Source organism: Molossus molossus, unplaced genomic scaffold, assembly GCF_014108415.1.
Source record: "Molossus molossus isolate mMolMol1 unplaced genomic scaffold, mMolMol1.p scaffold_m16_p_22, whole genome shotgun sequence".
NCBI lineage: Eukaryota > Metazoa > Chordata > Mammalia > Chiroptera > Molossidae > Molossus > Molossus molossus.
In genome coordinates, this window is record NW_023425358.1 from 32,097,367 (window position 1) to 32,115,597 (window position 18,231).

General features: G+C 52.9%; 2 protein-coding genes across 2 annotated transcripts; one reads left to right on the plus strand and one right to left on the minus strand.

The window, feature by feature from the left end:
* The first annotated feature begins 2,635 nt into the window (after window positions 1-2,635).
* On the plus strand, window positions 2,636-11,544 carry IQCD (IQ motif containing D). Its single transcript, XM_036276971.1, has 5 exons — window positions 2,636-2,698; window positions 4,636-5,427; window positions 7,482-7,715; window positions 9,594-9,665; window positions 11,223-11,544. The coding sequence occupies exons 2-5, from the start codon at window positions 4,699-4,701 to the stop codon at window positions 11,541-11,543; spliced, it is 1,356 nt and encodes a 451-aa protein (XP_036132864.1). The 5' UTR covers window positions 2,636-2,698; window positions 4,636-4,698; the 3' UTR covers window position 11,544.
* Window positions 11,545-13,589: 2,045 nt separating this feature from the next.
* On the minus strand, window positions 13,590-17,945 carry RITA1 (RBPJ interacting and tubulin associated 1). Its single transcript, XM_036276895.1, has 4 exons — window positions 17,730-17,945; window positions 17,434-17,571; window positions 16,417-16,782; window positions 13,590-14,616 (listed from the first exon to the last, which is right to left on the minus strand). Exons 3-4 carry the CDS (start codon window positions 16,716-16,718, stop codon window positions 14,112-14,114), a joined length of 807 nt encoding a protein of 268 aa, XP_036132788.1. The 5' UTR covers window positions 16,719-16,782; window positions 17,434-17,571; window positions 17,730-17,945; the 3' UTR covers window positions 13,590-14,111.
* Between the last annotated feature and the right edge of the window lie 286 nt (window positions 17,946-18,231).

Consider the following 18,231-nt stretch of genomic DNA (forward strand, 5'->3'; position numbering starts at 1 on the left):
TGACAAATAAAGGGAAGATCCAATTAAAGTTCCCCATCCATTAACAATCTTGCTTCAACTCTCAGGGCAGGAATTTTCAAAGAAGAGGCTGAAGTTGGAAATGATTTAAATATTAAGGTTGGTGGCATTAAAAAAAAAAAGGACATGAAATGATCATATTAGAATTCGAGGAAAAGAGATTCTCCAGTGATTTTTGTCATCAGAGTCCGACGTGTTTCCCCGGATCCTAGTTCCACAGGCTTTTTCTTGTTCACCCAAATGAGCTGTCAAGAGCTGATAGGCGTCATCATAATCAAAGAAAACAAGTTTGCCCTTTAAAGCAAAAGAGGTAATTTGGCTGAAAGCAAATTGGAAACATTTCATGTAACGTTGCATTTCCAGCCGCCGTCTCTGAAGAATTCGGGCGTTTCGATTCATGCCTGCAAGCTGTGTGGGTGGGCATTGGGGACAGTGCATTCATTAAGCACTTTGGTCACATCCATCCCGTGGCCGTGGGGCAAAGATCCTTCATCCTCACAGAGGATGGTCCGTGGCTGTCCTGAGAACGTTACTGTCAGTAAAGAACCTAATGAAGACCGAGCTGTTAGCCCTTCTCTTTCTTGTCCCTAGACCAGCGGTTCTCAAACTGTGGGTTGCGACCCCTTTGGGGATGGAATGACCCTTTCACAGGGGTCGCCTAAGACCATCCGTCTCCAGGCGGGTCCGCCCACATGCAGATGCGCCCACAGACAGCATGAGGAATGTATTACAGGCTCAGCGTTAGGAAGGCTGAGAACCACTGCCCTAAAGGAACCCACAAGACTGGAGGAAGAGCAGGGAGTGGGTGGGAATGGAAGAGATGTCCTTCTTCCCTCGGTCCTCAGCTCCCGGGCTCCTGATTCAGGATCCATTCGGCCTGGCCCAGGAACAGAGCAGCCTCAGCACCCGATTGGCTACCTTCTTCCTCCTTCTCAGTCCCTTCAGGTGCTTCTTTGATTCCCTCCCCTGCTCTCTGTGGACTCCTCAGTTCGGTGAACTGAAGACATATTCTGTGTCTTTGGATATCACTTCCTCCTCGCATTTATATCTCCATCCCCAAGGTCTCCCTGGAGCCCCCTCAACCTTGTGTTGCCAGTTGCCTAGACTACGTTTTCGGCTAGGGTTCTTTGATTGCAAGCAACAGAAGCTGGCCCTGGCTAAACAGAATGGTGATGGAAAAGCTGAAGAACCAGGCCTCCGAATGGACAGCAGCTGAGGAGGTTCTGGGGATCTTGGTAGCAGGATCTTGGGGAGCCCACCATGGGCTGGCATCAGCCCCCACCATTTCCCATCCAGGTGCCCCCCTGTAGAATTCCCAGGAGGAAGAAAGCAGGGCTGTCTGATTGGCACAGTAGGAGGGAGGATGAGTTTCTCTAGGGAAACGGGTGCTGTCCTCTGACAAAGAGGAAATGGATCATGGGAAGGCCGAACCGTCCTGCCCACTGTCTGCTCTAGGTATGGCAGCTAGAACTCCATGAGTTTATGACTGAGCTCTTTGTCCTCCCCGCCAAACTTCCTCTCCCAATTTCCCTGGTGACTCAAGGGCCCCAACACTCCCTTCCAGTCACCCAAACTCAAAACTGTCCTTCCCTCGAGTCCTGTTGATTCCTCCTCCTTTTGATTTTCGTTGGCTTGAACTGTGTCTATGGCCCCTGGCTGTAAAGGAGGCTGAGACGGTGAGCATTACGTATTTCCAGCCCCTACAATAGAGGCCATCAAAAGGGAATGAGGGCCCGGCCAGTGTGGCTCAGTAGTTGAGCAACGACCCATGAACCAAAAGGTCGCTGGTTCGATTCCCAGTCAGGGCACATGCCCAAGTTGTGGGTCTGATCCCCAGTGGGGGGCATGCAGGAGGTGGCCAATTAATGTTCTCTCCCATCAGTGTTTCTATCTCTCTCTCCCTCTCCCTTCCTCTCTCTCTCTAAAACCAATAAAGAAAAAAAAATTTTTTTAAAGGGAATGAGGTTGGGATAGGGGATGGTGCTTGCCACAGAGGGGCTTGTCATGATCAGAACCTGTCATGAGAATCCCACCAGGGCTGGAAGCCCAGAAAAGGCTTCACTGAAGAAGTGACACTTGAACTGAGAGTAAGAAATTAATTTGGCAAAAAAGAGAGAGAAGTGCACTTCAGAAAATAGAAACAACGGGTACCGAGGCCCCCAGTTGGAAGGTTTATAGTATCTCAGCTTACCTGCCTGCCACTGGCCCTTCCCTACGAATCATCCATACAACAGATCTTTTTCAAACATCTGATTTCCCCCTGTCACTCTTCCTGCAATCAAAACGGATTCCAATTCCCTAAAGGATCAAGCCCCCACTCCAGTGTTGCAGGCTGGTCATAATCTTGTCCCAGTCTGTGACTGCTTTATCCCCTTCCTCTTAGAGGGGACCTTCATGTGTGCATGCTTTAGATCCCAAGCTAGGTTGTAAACTCTGGGAGGACGGGAGCCATGCCTTGTATCTCTTTCATATTCCCAAGGGCCCAATAAAGACCAGAATAGATGACTACAGGGATGATCTTTATTGCGGGCAGCAGGAGCAGATGGGAGCAGACCAGTTAAGAAGCTCTTTAATCATCTGAGGGAGAGATTATAAGGCCCTTAGTGGCAGAGGCTGCTGAAAAGGAAGGACATGGAGTGGGAGCTGTGGAGGAGAAATCACTGATGGAATTGGATGGCAGGTCAGATGTAGGGGTAAAGAAGAGTGTGGGGTGGCACTGAGCTTTCTGACTTGAGCAACTAGGATGGCTGATGTATCGTCAAGACAAGGGATAAAGAAGGAACAGGGTGCGGAATAGGCACGTGGTGGTGTCCGTCTTAGACACGTAATGCTGGGAGTCCAGCCGGTCCTGGGTAGTAAGTGTTCATGAGATATATCTGGATCTCCAACGGGGCTGAGACTGGGAAATCACTGAAGTCTGGACTTGGGATTTCAGTTTTCCTGGGCTATTATTGTTATTATTATTATTACTATTATTATTAATTTAGCATTCACAATGTCCAGGCCCTGTGCAAGAAACTTCCCATAAGATCTGAAGATCCCTGTCTTATGGCTGATGACGCCTGGGCTTAGGAGGATTAGACAACCAGCCCAAGGTCCCCTAGCAAGGATGTGAACCCAAATGGGGCCGCTGCAGAGATAATTCTCTTAGCCATCATGCCATGTCGGCGACGTAAATTGATTTCTGATTGCCTCCATAGATTTTTCTGAAGCAGTCTTAGAAATAGGCTTTTTATTTTGTGATAGTTGTAACTTGACAGAAAAGTTGCCAAGATAGCGCAGAAAGCTGGTATGCCCTGGTATGCCCTTCATCCTGCTCCCCCTACTGTTAACAGGACCATGTTACAGTTCGTCCAAACTAACAATGTGAAATTAACATCAACACAATGCTATTGACTAAACTAGCCACTGGATTTGGATTGCACCGGTTTTCCTACTCACTTCCTTTTTTTCCCCTTCCAGAATTCAATCTAGGATACAATGTTGCATTTAGCAAAAAAGTTTTTTAAACATTGTATTTCAAAGTCTTTGTTCATCCCACCCTGATTTTCAAAATCCATACTCAAAACCCAGCGCAGACGTGCTGTGCTGGTCCTAGTCCCTGTTCTGCTGTGTCCGGCTGCTGCGCCCGCTGGGGAGGCTGCATTGCCCGGGCTCCCTTGTCACTTGGTTCCTCACTGGGTTTGACCAATGGGAAGCCCTGGTGTTAGATTGGAGGGCAGGGCGAAGGGAGACCCCAGAGTATTTCTCCCCTCTTTGCTGTGGGCTGTTTCTGGCCGTGGCCACAGGTCCTCTGGGGCTGCAGCTCCTCCTGGATAGGAAATGGCTCTGGTTCCAGCTTCTCCTGGGTGACCCTGATCCTAAAGCTCACCACCTCCTCCTGCCACTCAAATTGCTGGGGCCTGGGGGGAGGGCTTCACCTTGCCCTGGTTGGCCTCTCAACTCTCCCATCACCGATGTCACTGGTTTTCTGTATTTATTTATTTATTTATTTATTTATTTATTTATTTATTTATTTATTTATTTCCTCACCCGAGGACATTTTTTTGTACATACCCTTAGCGGGAACTGAACCCTGGACTCTCTGGTCCGCAGGCCAACACTCCAACCACTGAGCCAAATCGGCCAAGGCCCGAGGATATTTTTGCATTTATCTTCAGATAGAGCGGGAGGGAGAGAGGGAGGAAGAGAGAGAAACAGCGACGTGAGAGAGACACATCGACTGGTTGCCACCCCAACCGGGCCCAGGGACAAACCGCAACCGAGGTACATGCCCTTAGCGGGAACCGAACCCGGGTCTCTCCGGTCCACGGGCCAATGCTCTAACCACTGAGCAACCGGCCAGGGCTGGTTTTCTGTATTTAAATACTTAGAATGAGGTCAGCATTCCTGGTGGGTCCCTGCCTGTCGCCTGTGCCCCAGCCCCACCTCCACACGTGGCCTCCTACCCTTGTGGCCCTGACACTGTCCCAGAGCCACGAACTGCTTTTTTTATGGGAGGAGGGTTCTCTGTAAAAGCTGCAGGGCACATCATGTCAATTTGATGGTGGCTGTGGCCACACCAGCCACCCCGATGTCTGCACAGCCCGAGTGACTGCTTACTCCTTCCTTTTTCAGGATTTCTAGGCAGAGTAAAAGCAGAAGGCCCATCTAGTCTGCCAAGTCTGGATCTTTGATAAAATGGCATTAGACGTCCTCGCCGTGGGCCCCCTCTACCAGGGCCCTGACATGAGCAGGGTAAGGCTGGTGGCAGAACCATCCATAAAGTCAGCCTCCTCACTAAAATCCTCCGTCCCCTTGAATACCAAACTCACCACCATCGAGACCAAGAGGATCATGTCCGTCCTGGACGAGACCATCCAGAAGGTGGAGCTGGTGACCCTGCTGGGGTGTGTGGCGTCCAACCAGGAAGGTCTGGAGGACATGCTGGGTAAGGACATCACCAGGGCAGTGAACGAACACGAGCACCTCTGCCAGACGCTCCTGGATCACCTCGGTCACCTGCAGGAGGAAGAAAGGCGGTCGAAGGAGGAGGAAGACTTCGAGGAGGAAGCGTGGTTCAAAGACCACGTCCGCTCCATAGAGCGGCAGAAATCCCACCTCCTGCCGCTCAAGCAGCAGGTCAAAGACTCCACCAAGAACATCCTGAGGCTCTTGCTCAAGAACCCGCAGGCCGCCGGGCTCCTGCAGATGCAGACGCAGGGCAGAAGCGCGGGAGCCCAGAGGTTCATCGAGAGCCTGGTGGAACTCCGGGGTTTCCTGTTTGAGAAGCTCCTCACCAGCCCCATGGAAGCTCGAGACAAGACTCAGTTCGTACAGGACATCACGAAGCGGAACAAGAGGAACCAAGAAGTCATCGATGCTCTGGAGAACGAACTGGCCGCGAGAATGAAGAACAGGGCCGCGGAGGTATCGCTTACAGTACCGGTCCAATTATGGAGGGAGCTGCCCCGAGGAGCCCAGATCTTTTGGCAGTTTGGTTTCCCCTCAGTGATCCAAGTAGAGGTTTTCATCCGTTTATTCCACGAATGCGGGTTTGAGTATTTGCTAAGTGCCAGGTCTTATAAATAAGCCCACATGGTCCCAGCCTCGTGGAGTTTACAGTGAAGAAGGTGGGTTTGGGCCGGTTTAATGCAGTTTCGAGCCACACAATGAAGGGAAAGTGTGAGGTGCTGTAAGGAGGGTTACAGGGGAGCTGAACTGAGGCCAAGAGGGCCGAGGATGGTAAAACCAAGACGTGAAGAATTAGAGGGAGTGAGCCAGGCAGGTGAGATAGGGAAGAACCTTCCAGGCCAAGGGTAGGCTAACTTTTTCTACAAAGGGCTAGATAGTAAATACTTTAGGTTTGGGGGGCCAAGCAGTCTCAGTTGTAACTGCTGAACTCAACTCTGTTGTTCTAGTGTGAAAGCCGCCATAAGCAATCTATCAATGAATGGGTTATGTTCCAACCAAACTTTATTTACAATACAGGCAGCCAGCCAGATTTGGCCTGTGGGCTTTTGTTTGAAGACTCCCCGCCCCAGGTGGAGGGGAATGTGTGTACCCAGGTCCCAAGCATTTCCCTTTCACCCCCATGAGAGAGGAGCGACCAAGGCCCTTTGAAGCTGTTTACCACTCCCTCACCCCCATGTTCTTACTAGCTCAAGCACCCCTCTTCCTTAAGTTATCACTGATTGTTTTTTTTTTTTTAAAAGCATGTATAGCCTGTGTTTTTTCTTTTCTTTGTCTTGGGTGGTCTTGTTCTTTTATTATTATTATTATTATTGTTGATTTTAAAGAGAGAAACATCGATGAGAGAGAACATTGATTGGCCACCTCCTGCATGCCCCCCACCGGGGATTTGGCCCACAACCCAGGCATGTGTCCTGACCAGGAATTGAACCGGTGACCTCTTGGTGCATGGGTCGACATTCAGTCACTGAGCCACACCAGCTGGGAAAGTTATCACTGATTTTGTCCTTTAAGGCATTCATCAGAGTTTGCTGGCAAACATGTGTATGATTGTCTGATTTGGGTCTAGCTCCCCCGGAAGAGACAGAGACCTTGTCTCTGTTGGCCCTCCAGTGTGTCTGTCATGAGTGAGCCAAGAACAGAAAGGGGTGTGTGGTAACTGTTTGCCGAGTGGAGAGGTGACCGGCTCCTGGGTGCTCAGCCAGAAGAGGCCACTCTTAGGTTGGAGGGGTGTCACCAAGGGACAGAGCAAGGGCCCCATGTGGCTTTGCTGGTCCGATTCAGGTGGTGGAACCAACCTAGGGTTTCCCAGTTGAATAGATCTGGGGTCAAATTCCATTTTTGCCAGGTGGGCAAATTTCATCATGTCACTGGAGCTCAGTGTAGAATGAGGGGGTGACACCGATCAGGCATCGTGTGGAGTCCACAAGGGAAGATGACAGTGCCACCTGCTCTAAAAGCCAGCCCAGGGCCTGAAGCCTTGCCCACGGGTGCCCCTTCCCTCCCTGCTGTGTGTGGGAAGCGGGCTCAGACTCCAGGGCCTCCAGCTTGCTTACAAAGCAGCCCCAGCCTCCTCCCCATCCCTATTTTTGAACCGAGGGCAGGGGACAAACCAGGCCCTCAGAGGAGAGCGGGTGGCAGTCCTGCAGCGTGTGTTTATCACCGCTTCGTGCATCGCTCTGCGTCTCTGCCAAGTGGGCAGCCCCAGGTGCCCCCAGCAGCAGTGGCACTCCCAGACCTCGCCTGTGCCTTTCCCTCATGCCAGGAAAGAGAGGGGGTGGCCAAGAACCCAGGCTCTCGATCAGACAGACCTGGTTTCAAACGCTGGCTCAGGTGTACCGCGCCGGACAGAGGAGCCCTTCAGCCTCAGTTTCCTCGTCTGTAATCGGCTGCCCCTGTGCCCATCGGGGTGAGCGCAGGATGCAGCCGGGACAATGCCGAATGTCCAGCTTCTCCTGCGGTGAGCGGTGGTCACGTAGGTAGTAACAGAGCCTCCCCTCTTCCTGGCCCAGGTGGAGAAGGAGAACTTTGTGGTCCAAGAGCTGAAAAACCACCTGCACCAGGTGCTCAAGTTCTCCGAGAACAGCCTCTTTCGCACCAAGCAGGAGGCCGAGAAGCAGCAGAAGGCGGACTTCCGGGCCTCACAGGCCAGGGTGGCCAAGATCCAGCAGGACATTCTGCAGCTGCGGTCACAGCACCACAACCTGGTCATGGAGAACCGGGAGGCAGAGCAGGCGCTGAGGAAGGTGCCTGGGGAGCAGGGAGGAGGGGACAAGGGAGCCACTGGGCGAGGGACAGGGCGGGGGAGGTCCAGCATGTAGGGCAGGGCTGCCCAGCCGCTCAGGAAGCCCAGGGCTGAGCCAGTGTCCTTTGGGAGGCAGGAGGGTGCAGCACACAGGCCCGGGGCTGGGGACAGAGAGGCAGGGTCCCGTCCTGCTGCTGCACGCCCGCTCTGTGATCTTGTTCCCCAACTCCTCTGGGCTTTTCGGGGATGATGAAACCCACCTTGTCAGATACCACACGAAGGAACCAAAGGAGCATTGAACCCTCAGGCCTGCAGTCTTCACATCTTTAAAATGAAAGTGATCAAATCAGCCTTAATGGGTTATTATAGGAACTAAATGAGGCGACAGGCAGACAGCTGGTACAGAATAGGTGCGCAGGAAACACCATTGCCTCCTTCGCTTCTGCGTCATCACTGCCAGACTCAGGCCCACCGTGCACCAGATCCTTTCCAAGTCCCTTCCTCACGAAGGACACCCTTTCTAGTACTCGTTCCGGTTTCGTTTTAGTGTCACGACTCTTCTGAGCCTCCGATAGAAGCCATGGGCCTCTCCCCCCACACAGAACAGCACAGATGTACATATATACACTGGTAGACAATTCTTGGGGGTCACAGGCCCCCCGACGCCATCCCATCCATGGTGCCCAAGTTAAGAATTCTTACTCTGTAGGATTAGGAAGCTGGTTTATTATTATTTTGAAATTAAGGTGAAATTCACATAGCATGGAATTAATAATTTTAAAGTGAACAGTTCACAGTGTTGTGCGACCACCACGGCCGGGTCCCTTTCATCACCCAAAAGCAAAACCCACACCCATCAAGCAGTTTCTCCCCAGTCCCCCCACCCTCCAGTCCCTGGAGCTGCGAATCTCCTTTCTGTCTCTATGGATTTGCCTGTTTGGATGTTTTGTGCCAAAGGAATCATACATGTGGCCTTTTGTGTCTGATTTCTTTCACTGAGCATCATGTTTTCGAGGTTCATGTGTGTTGTAGCATGTGTCAGTACTTCATTCTTTTTAATGGCTGAATAATAGTCCATTCTATGGACAGGAGCTGATCTTTCAAAAGCAAAATCAGCCCTGGCCAGTTTGGCTCAGCGGTTAGAGCGTTGGCCCACAGACCAGAGAGTCCATGTTCGATTCCCTCTAAGGGCATGTACCTCGGTTGCAGTTTGTCCCCGGCCCCGGTTAGGGTCGTGGGGGTGGCAACCACTCGATAGATGTCTCTCTCTCACATCGATGTTTTTCTCTCTCTCTTCCTCCCTCTCTCCTTCCCGCTCTATCTGAAGATAAATGCAAAAATGTCCTCGGGTGAGGATTAAAAAAATAAAAAAATAAATATAAATAATAAAAATTAGATCACGTCCTTCCACTGCATCTAAATCCTCCCAGTGGCTTCCCCTCCCCCTTACACTAGAAGCCAAGCCCCTCCCCCTGCTGATACTGCCTCTGTGACAGAGCTCCTCCACCCTCACTGGGACCACGCTTCTCCTCAACCGCTCCATTCCAGCCTCACTGACTTGATTTCTGGTCTTTAAACACCACAAGCTTGTTCCCACCCCAGGGCCTTTGCATCTGCTGCTCCCTCTGCTTAGGATGTTCTGGAGCCAGACTTCTGGCTTCAAATCGAGCTCTACCACTCCTCAGCTCTGTGACCTTGGGCAAGTGAGTTAGCACGTCTGACCCTCAGTTTCCTCACCTGTGAAACAGAGGAGAACCTACCTTTGGATCCACAGGCGAGGCGTGTAAAGCTCCCCCCACAGGGCCGGTGGATGGGGAGAGTGCTCGGCCTTGTTTATTGTGATTACCAGTTCCTCAAACCATGATTAATTCGATTTTAGAAGAAATATAAAGTGGAGACGGAAATCGAGAACTGGATCCAGAAATACGATACAGAGATGGGCGAAAAGCAGGTATTTATCGCTGCATAAGTCTCTCTTAAGTGTACTTCCCACAATCCTGTAGGAATGGGGCCGTGGGAAAAGAGGCCCCAGGATGGTCCCTGGTCTTGGCCAAGCTCTGGGCCTCCCCAAGGAGGCCTGGGAACATGGGCCTGCAGCAGGCCCTTCCCTGCTCCTTCCCTAGGCTCAAGGGTTTGTCTAGCCTGGGGAAGCGAGGGGAGAGGTGGGAAAGGAAGGATCCAGAAGCTATGGGCCTCTAAGAAGTGCTTGACACTAGGCCCAAGGATCCTGGCTCCATCTAGTGTCCACAAGCCATACTGTTCTTTCCTCGGTCAGCTCCTGCTAGCACCCAAGCCAGGGCTCGTCCCGGGCAGACTCAGACATCGGCTTGCCTCCCCTACTCAGTCACTCAGAAAGTCTCTCCTGAGTGCCTGCGACGTGCCAGGTGCTGGGAAATAGAGTGAAGAAAGGCCCCGTTATCATTTGGAGGCCCTACCCCAGTGTCACTTAGCAGCTGTGTGACCTTAAGCAAGAGGCGTGACCTTTCTGAGCCTGTTTCTGCACGTGGTCAACAGAGGTAATCCTACCTGTGCTGGGAGCATGGTGGGGATTCAGTGAGGCACCATCACCGCAAGCGCTTGTACCCAGCACAGGATCTGGCCCGGAGGAATGCTCAGGGAATGGGAGCCTGCAGTATGGTGCCCTCAAGCCCTCCACCCAGCCCTGTGATAGCCTCAGAGGCACAGGCCCTGGCTTCGGGGCCAGGGAAGCCTGGTGAGCACTGTGGGTGATACCAGCCCACAGTGGTGCAAAGTCAGTGTGCTGTTCAGGGAACGTCAGGTCAGGTCTGACTGACCTTGAGTGCTCCAGGGAGGGGACACTGTGGAGGCTGTGCTCTCATTTCCCTGGTCCCAGCAGGGGTGGGAGTGGGGTGGGGGTGGATTCCTGCTCAACCCTGCGTCCTCTGACAGCACTTTGTTCTGGTAGATGCTTGGTAAACATTAGTGGAAGGGAGGGAGGGAGATAGGTGTGAAACACAGCAGGAGAGGCTGTAGTTAGACATAAGGAAGAACTATGGGACTTAGTCACCTGAGAAAGTTCGATTCACCATCTCTCTGTGAAACAACAGCTTCAGTGACAGCAGCTTGCATTTCTTAGGTCCCCACGTGTGCCCAGCACGACATCCAGCAATTGTGTCCATCCCCCCACTTAATCCGGAAACGGCTCCCATGCATCCCCCTCCTGGAATTGTCCCCATGTTCAGATAAGGGAAAATGAAGGCTTGAAAGGTGAAGCCTGTAGTGGCTGAGCTGGGGTTTGTACTTCCTCCAGCCAACCCACAAGCCTTGCTCTTTCCCCGTCCCTGGAATTCCCATAGTCCGGTCCCCCCTCGAGCTAGGCTGGACCTCATCACCCCTCCCACTCTCATCCGGGCCTTGGAGGCAGACAGGCTTAGTGCAGACGGCATTGCTGGGGCGGAACCCCCTTTGGGAAGGGTGGGCATGCACGCAGAGGAGGATACTGGGCAGGCCCCATGCCTGATGAGCCCCCCACCCTCTCCATCCCCAGGACGAGTACGAGGAGCTGGACATCATCCACAGGGAGGAGAAGGTCCAGCTGGAGGAGCTGAAGCAGAGGTACGACGTGCTGGTTGAAGAGTTCACCCAGATCCGGGAGGAACGGGAGATCAACTCCAAGAAGAGGCTGGAGGACGAGCAGGAGCTGGTGCGCATGGTCCGCGCGGCCACGCTCATCCAGGCCATGTGGAAGGGCTACCTCGTCCGCTCTATGCTCAGCTCCAAGAAAAAGAAGCGGGGCAAGGGCAAATCGAAGGATGAGAAGGGCAAGGAGAACGCCAAGGGCAAGAAGAAGGCCAAGGGCAAGAAATGAGCACCTCCCCAGCCCTGCTCCGACCCCCGTGCTCACTGAGCCCTTCTCCCGGAGAGCAGGCCAGGAAGCCACTGAACGGGGAATCCCGGAGGTCACGGCCTTAACACTTCCTCAACATTAAAAACCATTTTAAACCACATCCTACAAATAAGCCTCCTTGTGCCCAGGGCTGCTGGCTGTGTGCACGTCCACACCTGAAGGTGCAGGTTCCACACGGGGAGCACACAGGCTGCGGTGGCAGCTCGTAACCGTTCCTTCCTTTAGCCTCCATGGGAAGCCAGAGGCCAGAGTGCAGCCCCCGTGGTCCCAGACCAGAAGCTGCCATGGACGACGGTCACCTCATCCACCGGGACTGCGGGTGTGGGGTGGGACCAGGACTTCAGGCGGCCCTCAGCCCCTGCTCTGGGGTTGTCCATTTGCCCACAGCTTCTCCCCAGCCAGCACTGTGGGAGCTCAGGAGTCCGAAGATCATAAACCAGCAGCCTCCCCGCTGGCTTTATTTGGTGCCCAGGTAGTTGAACAATGTAACTTTTTAAAAATTTTTTATTTATTTATTTTTATCCTCACCTGAGGACATTTCTGCATAGAATGAGAGGGAGAGAGGAAGAGAGAGAAACATTGATGTGAGAGAGACACATCGACTGGCTGCCACCCACACGACCCCAACTGGGGCCGAGGACAAACTGCAACCGAGGTACGTGCCGCCCCTAGTGAGAACCGAACCTGGGACTCTCTGGTCCGCGGGCCGACGCTCTAACCGCTGAGCCAAACCGGACGGTCTGGCTCAGCAGTAGAGTGTTGGCTTGAGGACCAATGAGTCTCAAGTTCGATTCTGGCCAAGGGCGTGTACCTTGGTTATGGTTCATCCCTGGCCTTGGTCGGGTTGGGTTGTGTGGGAGGCAACCAGTTGATGTGTCCCTCTCACATCCACGTTTCTCTCTCTCCCTCCTACTCTATCTGAAGATAAATAGAAAAATATCCTTGGGTGAGGATTAAAAAATAAAGTAATTGCTGGCATTGAAAGAAATTGGAGACCCTCACAAAGAAATCCAGCTTCCTACCTTTTCTGGAAAAAAATCTCATCACCCAGATACCCTGGGCCTGCCTGCCTTCCAGAGCTGAGCTGCAGCACCCATTCGACGGCAGACTGCAGGTTGCCCCAGTCCCCACCACTCCCAACTGTCTTCCTGGACACCACAGCTTTATCAGCACTCAGGCTGTTGCCTCTCTTTTAGTCTAGTTGAGAGGAGAGAGAGATATTTCTGGCCCATGTCTATTAACACAGGGAGGGGATAAAGGCAGAGAGCTGGGAGGGAGGGAACGAATTCTTTGTGAAAGTTCTATGAAGTTTAAAAATCCCACGTTTAAAATGCAGTGTTTGTGCCAAGAGAGCTGCTGACTTTCTCCCCCATGTGCATCCACGGCCCTGGCCACTGGCAGCACCCCCAGGCTGCTACCCAGATGTTTCTGCTCTTCCCTGCCCCAGGAGGCGCTGCAGACCAATGACAGGGCTTCCAGCTGGGCTGGCTGGAATCTCTGCTTCTGGAGGTGCCTCAGGGGACAAGGCGAGGCTCAAAGCCCAGACCCCCCCGAACCAGGGGTGCTGGGATTCTGGGTGCATCTGAGCAAAGGCTGTGCTGCTGTTGTAGGCGGCCAGGTGGTGTAGCCAACAAGCAGTGGAGAAGGAAAGTCACGCCCTGACCCCTTAGGCCTCGGCCCCAAACGCTCTCCAGGTGCACGTGTAACTTTCTGGACTTGGGGCCCTCCACTCGGTAAGTCCTGGTCGCTGTTTATATTTGCAAAGGTGGGAAATGTATGAAAGTCTGGCCCACACTCTGAGCTCAGAAAGAACCCACCGACCCACGAGTTCGTGGTATTGGCTGACCGATGGGAGGAGGAGCCCCATGTTGCGTGAGCCCTGTGTTCTGGAGCCCACGCGCCTGTCGTGATTTCTGCTACTTCCTTGCTGTGTTATTTAACATAATTTAATCAACACAGGCCTAAGGAAAATGAAATTAGTAAAAGCCATGGCTTTGATGAGCTACTGACAGATTTAATACATAGAAATAAATACATGAGTGTTAAAGTAGAAAGTCCACCCACATATCACCAGATCCTCGTGTCCCCTGTGGTCCACACACCGTGCCAGGGAAAATTCCTGAGGCCTCCAAACCTGGCTGGAAACATCCTGAGCAGGAAGCTCAGCTTGAAGTGGGGGAGAAGAAACCCTCCAGGCTGGCACCACAGCACTTATTCATACTTGGCGGCAAGACAATGTATGGAAGTGATGGGGAGGCGGAGGGCCCCTTCCGGGGGCAGCCCTGAGTTGGCACTCATAGAGCATGTGGCTCTGACAGGACTAGAACAGGTGTCTCAAGGGTGGCCCTCAAATCCACTCTGGGGAAACAACCAGAGACCGCCAGGGGAGAGGGCGTCCCTGGCCACCCTCACCGTGTCTGCCGCCATGAGCACTTCTCTGTGCCTGGTGGTCTCCCCACCTGTGCCATCCTCTGAGATGGTGCCCCAGCTGTAACCCCATGGGCAAACCTGATGGAAGGATCAAAAGACTCATTTCCAAGGGGGCTTTGGTTTCTGGGTGGCCCCACCTCGTCGGGGGGTGGCTGGCACTGACGCACTGACTGAATGAGCCCTGGGCGTCACCAGGGGGCTCCGGAAGGTCACCCCCGACGGGGAAGGCCCGGGATCCTGAGGCCCACTTGTGTGCGGGCCACTGGTGGCTGGGTGGCCAGTGCTGGGGCCATTCAGGAGGGTGAGGGAATAGGAACGCCCCCGCCTCGGAGGGCGTGGAGAGTCTAGCCTATCCATGGACACCTTCCGGGCGACTTCCCCCACCCTAGGCTCTGTCTTCGAGGGACCATCTGGGTGAACGGCACGCAGCGGGGTCTCCCTGGGATGGGGCGAGTGGCCCCTGGGGGTGGCCGGGGGTGTCCAGAAGAGGGTGTGGAATTTTGCAGCACCACCCTTCGCCCTCCACGGGGCCTCCCAGCTGGCACCCTCGGGTCGGGAGCCAAACAGTGACTCATCACAGTAAGAAGGAGTGTGGCTGATCAGTCTGGTGAAAGGAAGAGAAACACAGTGAGCGGATGGAGTGAACAAACTCTACACCCCTAACCCCCACCCACCCACCCGCCAGGCACCTGCAGCAACAGAGAGGGTTGCCCGTAGATCCCAGAAGTCCCTGTCTCCCAGCCTAGCACCCACAGCGAGGACACAGCCCATTTACAGACAAGAAAACCGAGGTATAGGGAAGGGAAAGCCCCACAGGAAGAAGGGAAGAGACAAGATTCAAATCCAGCCTGGCTCCCGATCAGTAAAGTAGACATATATATGCCTTCTAGGCCTCTCATCTTTAACTAGGTTCACTCAGCAATCATTTTTTAAAATTAATCCCACAAGTACTCACAGCGTACCTGTGAGGTCCGTGGTTTCTGACCAGGACCGAGAGTGCTCAAATTCCCAAACTTTAAGTCTTTGAAAAGTCAACCTTTTGCCACTTTATTTAACTTCTCAAACCATATTTGGTGCCACAGCTCTTGCTCAATGACATCGTTACTTCTTATGCACCTTCTTACATGACACCCTCTACTTGTCAGTACAAAACTCCATCCTCCAGGAGCATGGGGTTGACTGTAACCGTCCCTGTCACGGACACCCTATTTCTGTTACTGCAGCCTACATTTACACCAGCATTTTCAGCCATACTGTAGGTATCAGTGCTGCTAATGTCAACCTGACCCTTGTCAGGTTGTGGGCCACAAACCTTGTCAGGGATATCGCCCTCATCCTTACATGATAATAGCAAGTCTTGCTTTTAGCTCGCTGAAATTTTATTATTTTTGGCTCGTTGAATTTTATCTCCTTAAATAGGTACCATTCCCCTTTCTTGACTAAAGGATGTCCCTCCTGGCTCAGAATGGATCCTAAATATGATTGGCTAGTTGCTATGGACTGAATTGTGACCTCCCAAAATTCATGTTGAATTTTAAAGAATTCAGGTTAAATGAGGTCATGAGGGCGAGGCCCTAATGCACTAGGAATGGTGTCCCGTTAAGAAGAGACACCAGGAGAATATATGCCCACAAAGGAAAGGCCATGTGAGGACACAGTGAAAAGGAGGCCGTCGGCAAGCCACGGAGAGACTTCAGGAGAAACCAACCCCACTGGTGCCTTGATCTTGGCCTTCAAGCTTCCAGAACTGTGAGAAACAAATTTCTGTTGGTAAGTTCCCCGGTCTATGGTATTTTGTCATGGCAGCCATAATTGATGAATACACCAGTCTCCTGTGTCTTTGTCCAAACCACTGATACACAAGGAGCCCGGTGGCCCACTACTAGATACCTCCTTCCAGGGTGATATTAATCTGGAATAATCCCAATAATCTAATCCTAATCTAATTACATTATAACCCTTAGCATCAGCTCCTGTTTTTCTAACTTCTTCATGAATATGCAGCAAGAACCATTTTCAAAATGACTTGCTGAAATTTGGAACCACCGCATCTATGTCATTTCATGGATCAACCACACTAATAATCTTCTGCAAATTGCTCTGTGATCTTGGGCCAATCCTGACCTCTCGGCCTCAGATGCCAGTCTGACTTTTTGGGATGGGTACTCCACCATCACAACCATCATCACTACCATTTATTGAGGGCTTCCTCAGTGTCAGCACACACCTCCTCTCATTTCATCTTCTCAATAATCCCACGAAATTCCATTTTCCACATGAGGAAATTGCAGCTCAGAGAGGTCAAGGTGCCTGCCCAAGGTCACACAGCATGCGAACAGCAGGGCTCTAATAGAAACCTAAGTGGCTATACTTTGTGCAGGAGTGCATCTCCCCATGCTGTTACCTGTATTTGTTCTTCTTCCTTGGTGTGAGGGTCGGGGTACTGCCCCTGGAGGAGGTGGTCTCACAGCTCCCGTTGGCCCCTGAAGCCCGTGAAGCCTCTGTGCCCACCTCTTTGGTTCTGTTGGCCTTCTCCACCCAGGGTGGGTCAAAGTCTGGTGGTGTGGGCCGGGTGCCTGAAGGGCTGCCAAACAAAGTCTCATCCACGTATGATGCCCTGGCCTTGACCTGATAGCCGCCCCGGCAGCGGTGCTGACGGCGGAGGGTCTGCATCCCGCTGATGGCCAGCTCCATGTGGGTCTTCATGCTGCCTGTGGTCCCAGGTGACAGCAGGCATGCTCTGCCCACCAGTTCGTGCCTCCAGGGCTCCCTGTGAAAGGGGTCAGGGTGCCACCTCTCTGTCATCGGCAGTGCCACCAGAAAAAGACTGGCAGTCTCTTAAGTCCCCATCCCAAGGGCAAAAGGGTCAAGTTCTCCCTCAAACCCTCCTCAAAGAAGAACGGCCAACCTCTGGGGACATTTCAGAAATTTGTTCGGCTTTTTTAGTTCTCATAGTGATGAGGAGAGGAGTGCCACAAATATTTAATGACTATGTATTCCTAGAACACGGTGTGTACTCAATAATATTTATAGACTAGGGGGATGAAGAGATGGGCCTTGTGGCCATTTTGGCACCAATCACAAAACAAACTATGGTGGGAGGGGGAAGACAAGGGCAGATCCTTATATCCTGTATATATTTATGGGGCAGGAAAAAACCTTTTTTTTTCTTTCTAATTTTTTTTTCCCTTTTTATTGATTCTAGAGAGAGAGGAAGGGAGAGGGAGAGATAGAAACATCAATGAGAGAGAACATCGATTGGCCGCCTCCTGCATGCGCCCTACCGGCGATTAGGCCCACAACCTGGGCATGTGCCCTGACCGGGAATAGAACTGGGGACCTCTTGATGCATGGGTCAACGCTCAACCACTGAGCCACACCAGCAGGACATGGAAATAACCACTTTCAAGCTCATATCTACCTCGTGCAAAGAGCTTTGGAAGCATTGTCTCATTTAATCCTCTCATCAGTTCTGCGAAGCAGCTTTATGTCCATTCTACAGATGACAAAACTGAGGCTTCAAAAGGTGACGCCACGTGTGTAAGTCACACCTATAAAGCTAAAACAGAGGAGACAGAACTTGAACCGGATAGGAATCCGTAGCTTGTACACTTAACCATTCTACTATAGGGGGATCGCGTCCCCTCAACTGCCCCACATGCCCCACCCCAAGTCAACGTCCGGGCTGAAGTCGGACGACCCTGCATTATTTCCTACCTGAGCATCTTGGCTCCCGGATGTCGGCTGCAACCCTCAGGGCCCCTTTCCACCAGGTCTGAGCTCTTCCGAGGGGGTGCTCGGGCACCCGTGGCGCGCGGTGCATCCGTGATCCCAGTTTATCCGGGCTCCGGAATCCCGGAGTCCTGGAACGCGGGCCTCTCGGGCCGCCCCCGGCCGCCGCCTCGGGCACCGCGCGGACCGACTCACCAGACAGCCAGGCCCTAGCGACGTGTGCTCCGCGCGCGCATCAAACAGCAACCAGCCAGCGTCTGGGCGGTGCGGCCGGAACCATTCGCGCCCGGGGGGGAGCGCCCAGGTCCGGACGCCCCCGAGCTCCCCAAAGCCTCAGAGAGGGGCCTCTCGTGCCGGTCAGGGGAGCGTGGGCATTCGCGCCCAGCCTCTTGGGGCTGCTGAAGAGGGAGCGCAGCCGGGGCCGCAGAGGCGCCGCGTCCCCCCACCGGCCGCGCGTGGTCCGTCCCGCAGGCCCCGCCCCCTTCCG

Excerpts from the sequence above, each read along its gene's own strand:
- IQCD (XM_036276971.1), top strand. The coding sequence starts at position 4,699 with ATGGCATTAGACGTCCTCGCCGTGGGCCCCCTCTACCAGGGCCCTGAC. Across the intron at positions 5,428-7,481 it reads TGAAGAACAGGGCCGCGGAG|GTGGAGAAGGAGAACTTTGT; the intron begins GTATCGCTTACA and ends TTCCTGGCCCAG. Across the intron at positions 7,716-9,593 it reads CAGAGCAGGCGCTGAGGAAG|AAGAAATATAAAGTGGAGAC; the intron begins GTGCCTGGGGAG and ends ATTCGATTTTAG.
- RITA1 (XM_036276895.1), bottom strand. The coding sequence starts at position 16,718 with ATGAAGACCCACATGGAGCTGGCCATCAGCGGGATGCAGACCCTCCGC. Across the intron at positions 14,617-16,416 it reads AGGAAGAAGAACAAATACAG|ACTGATCAGCCACACTCCTT; the intron begins GTAACAGCATGG and ends TCCTTTCACCAG.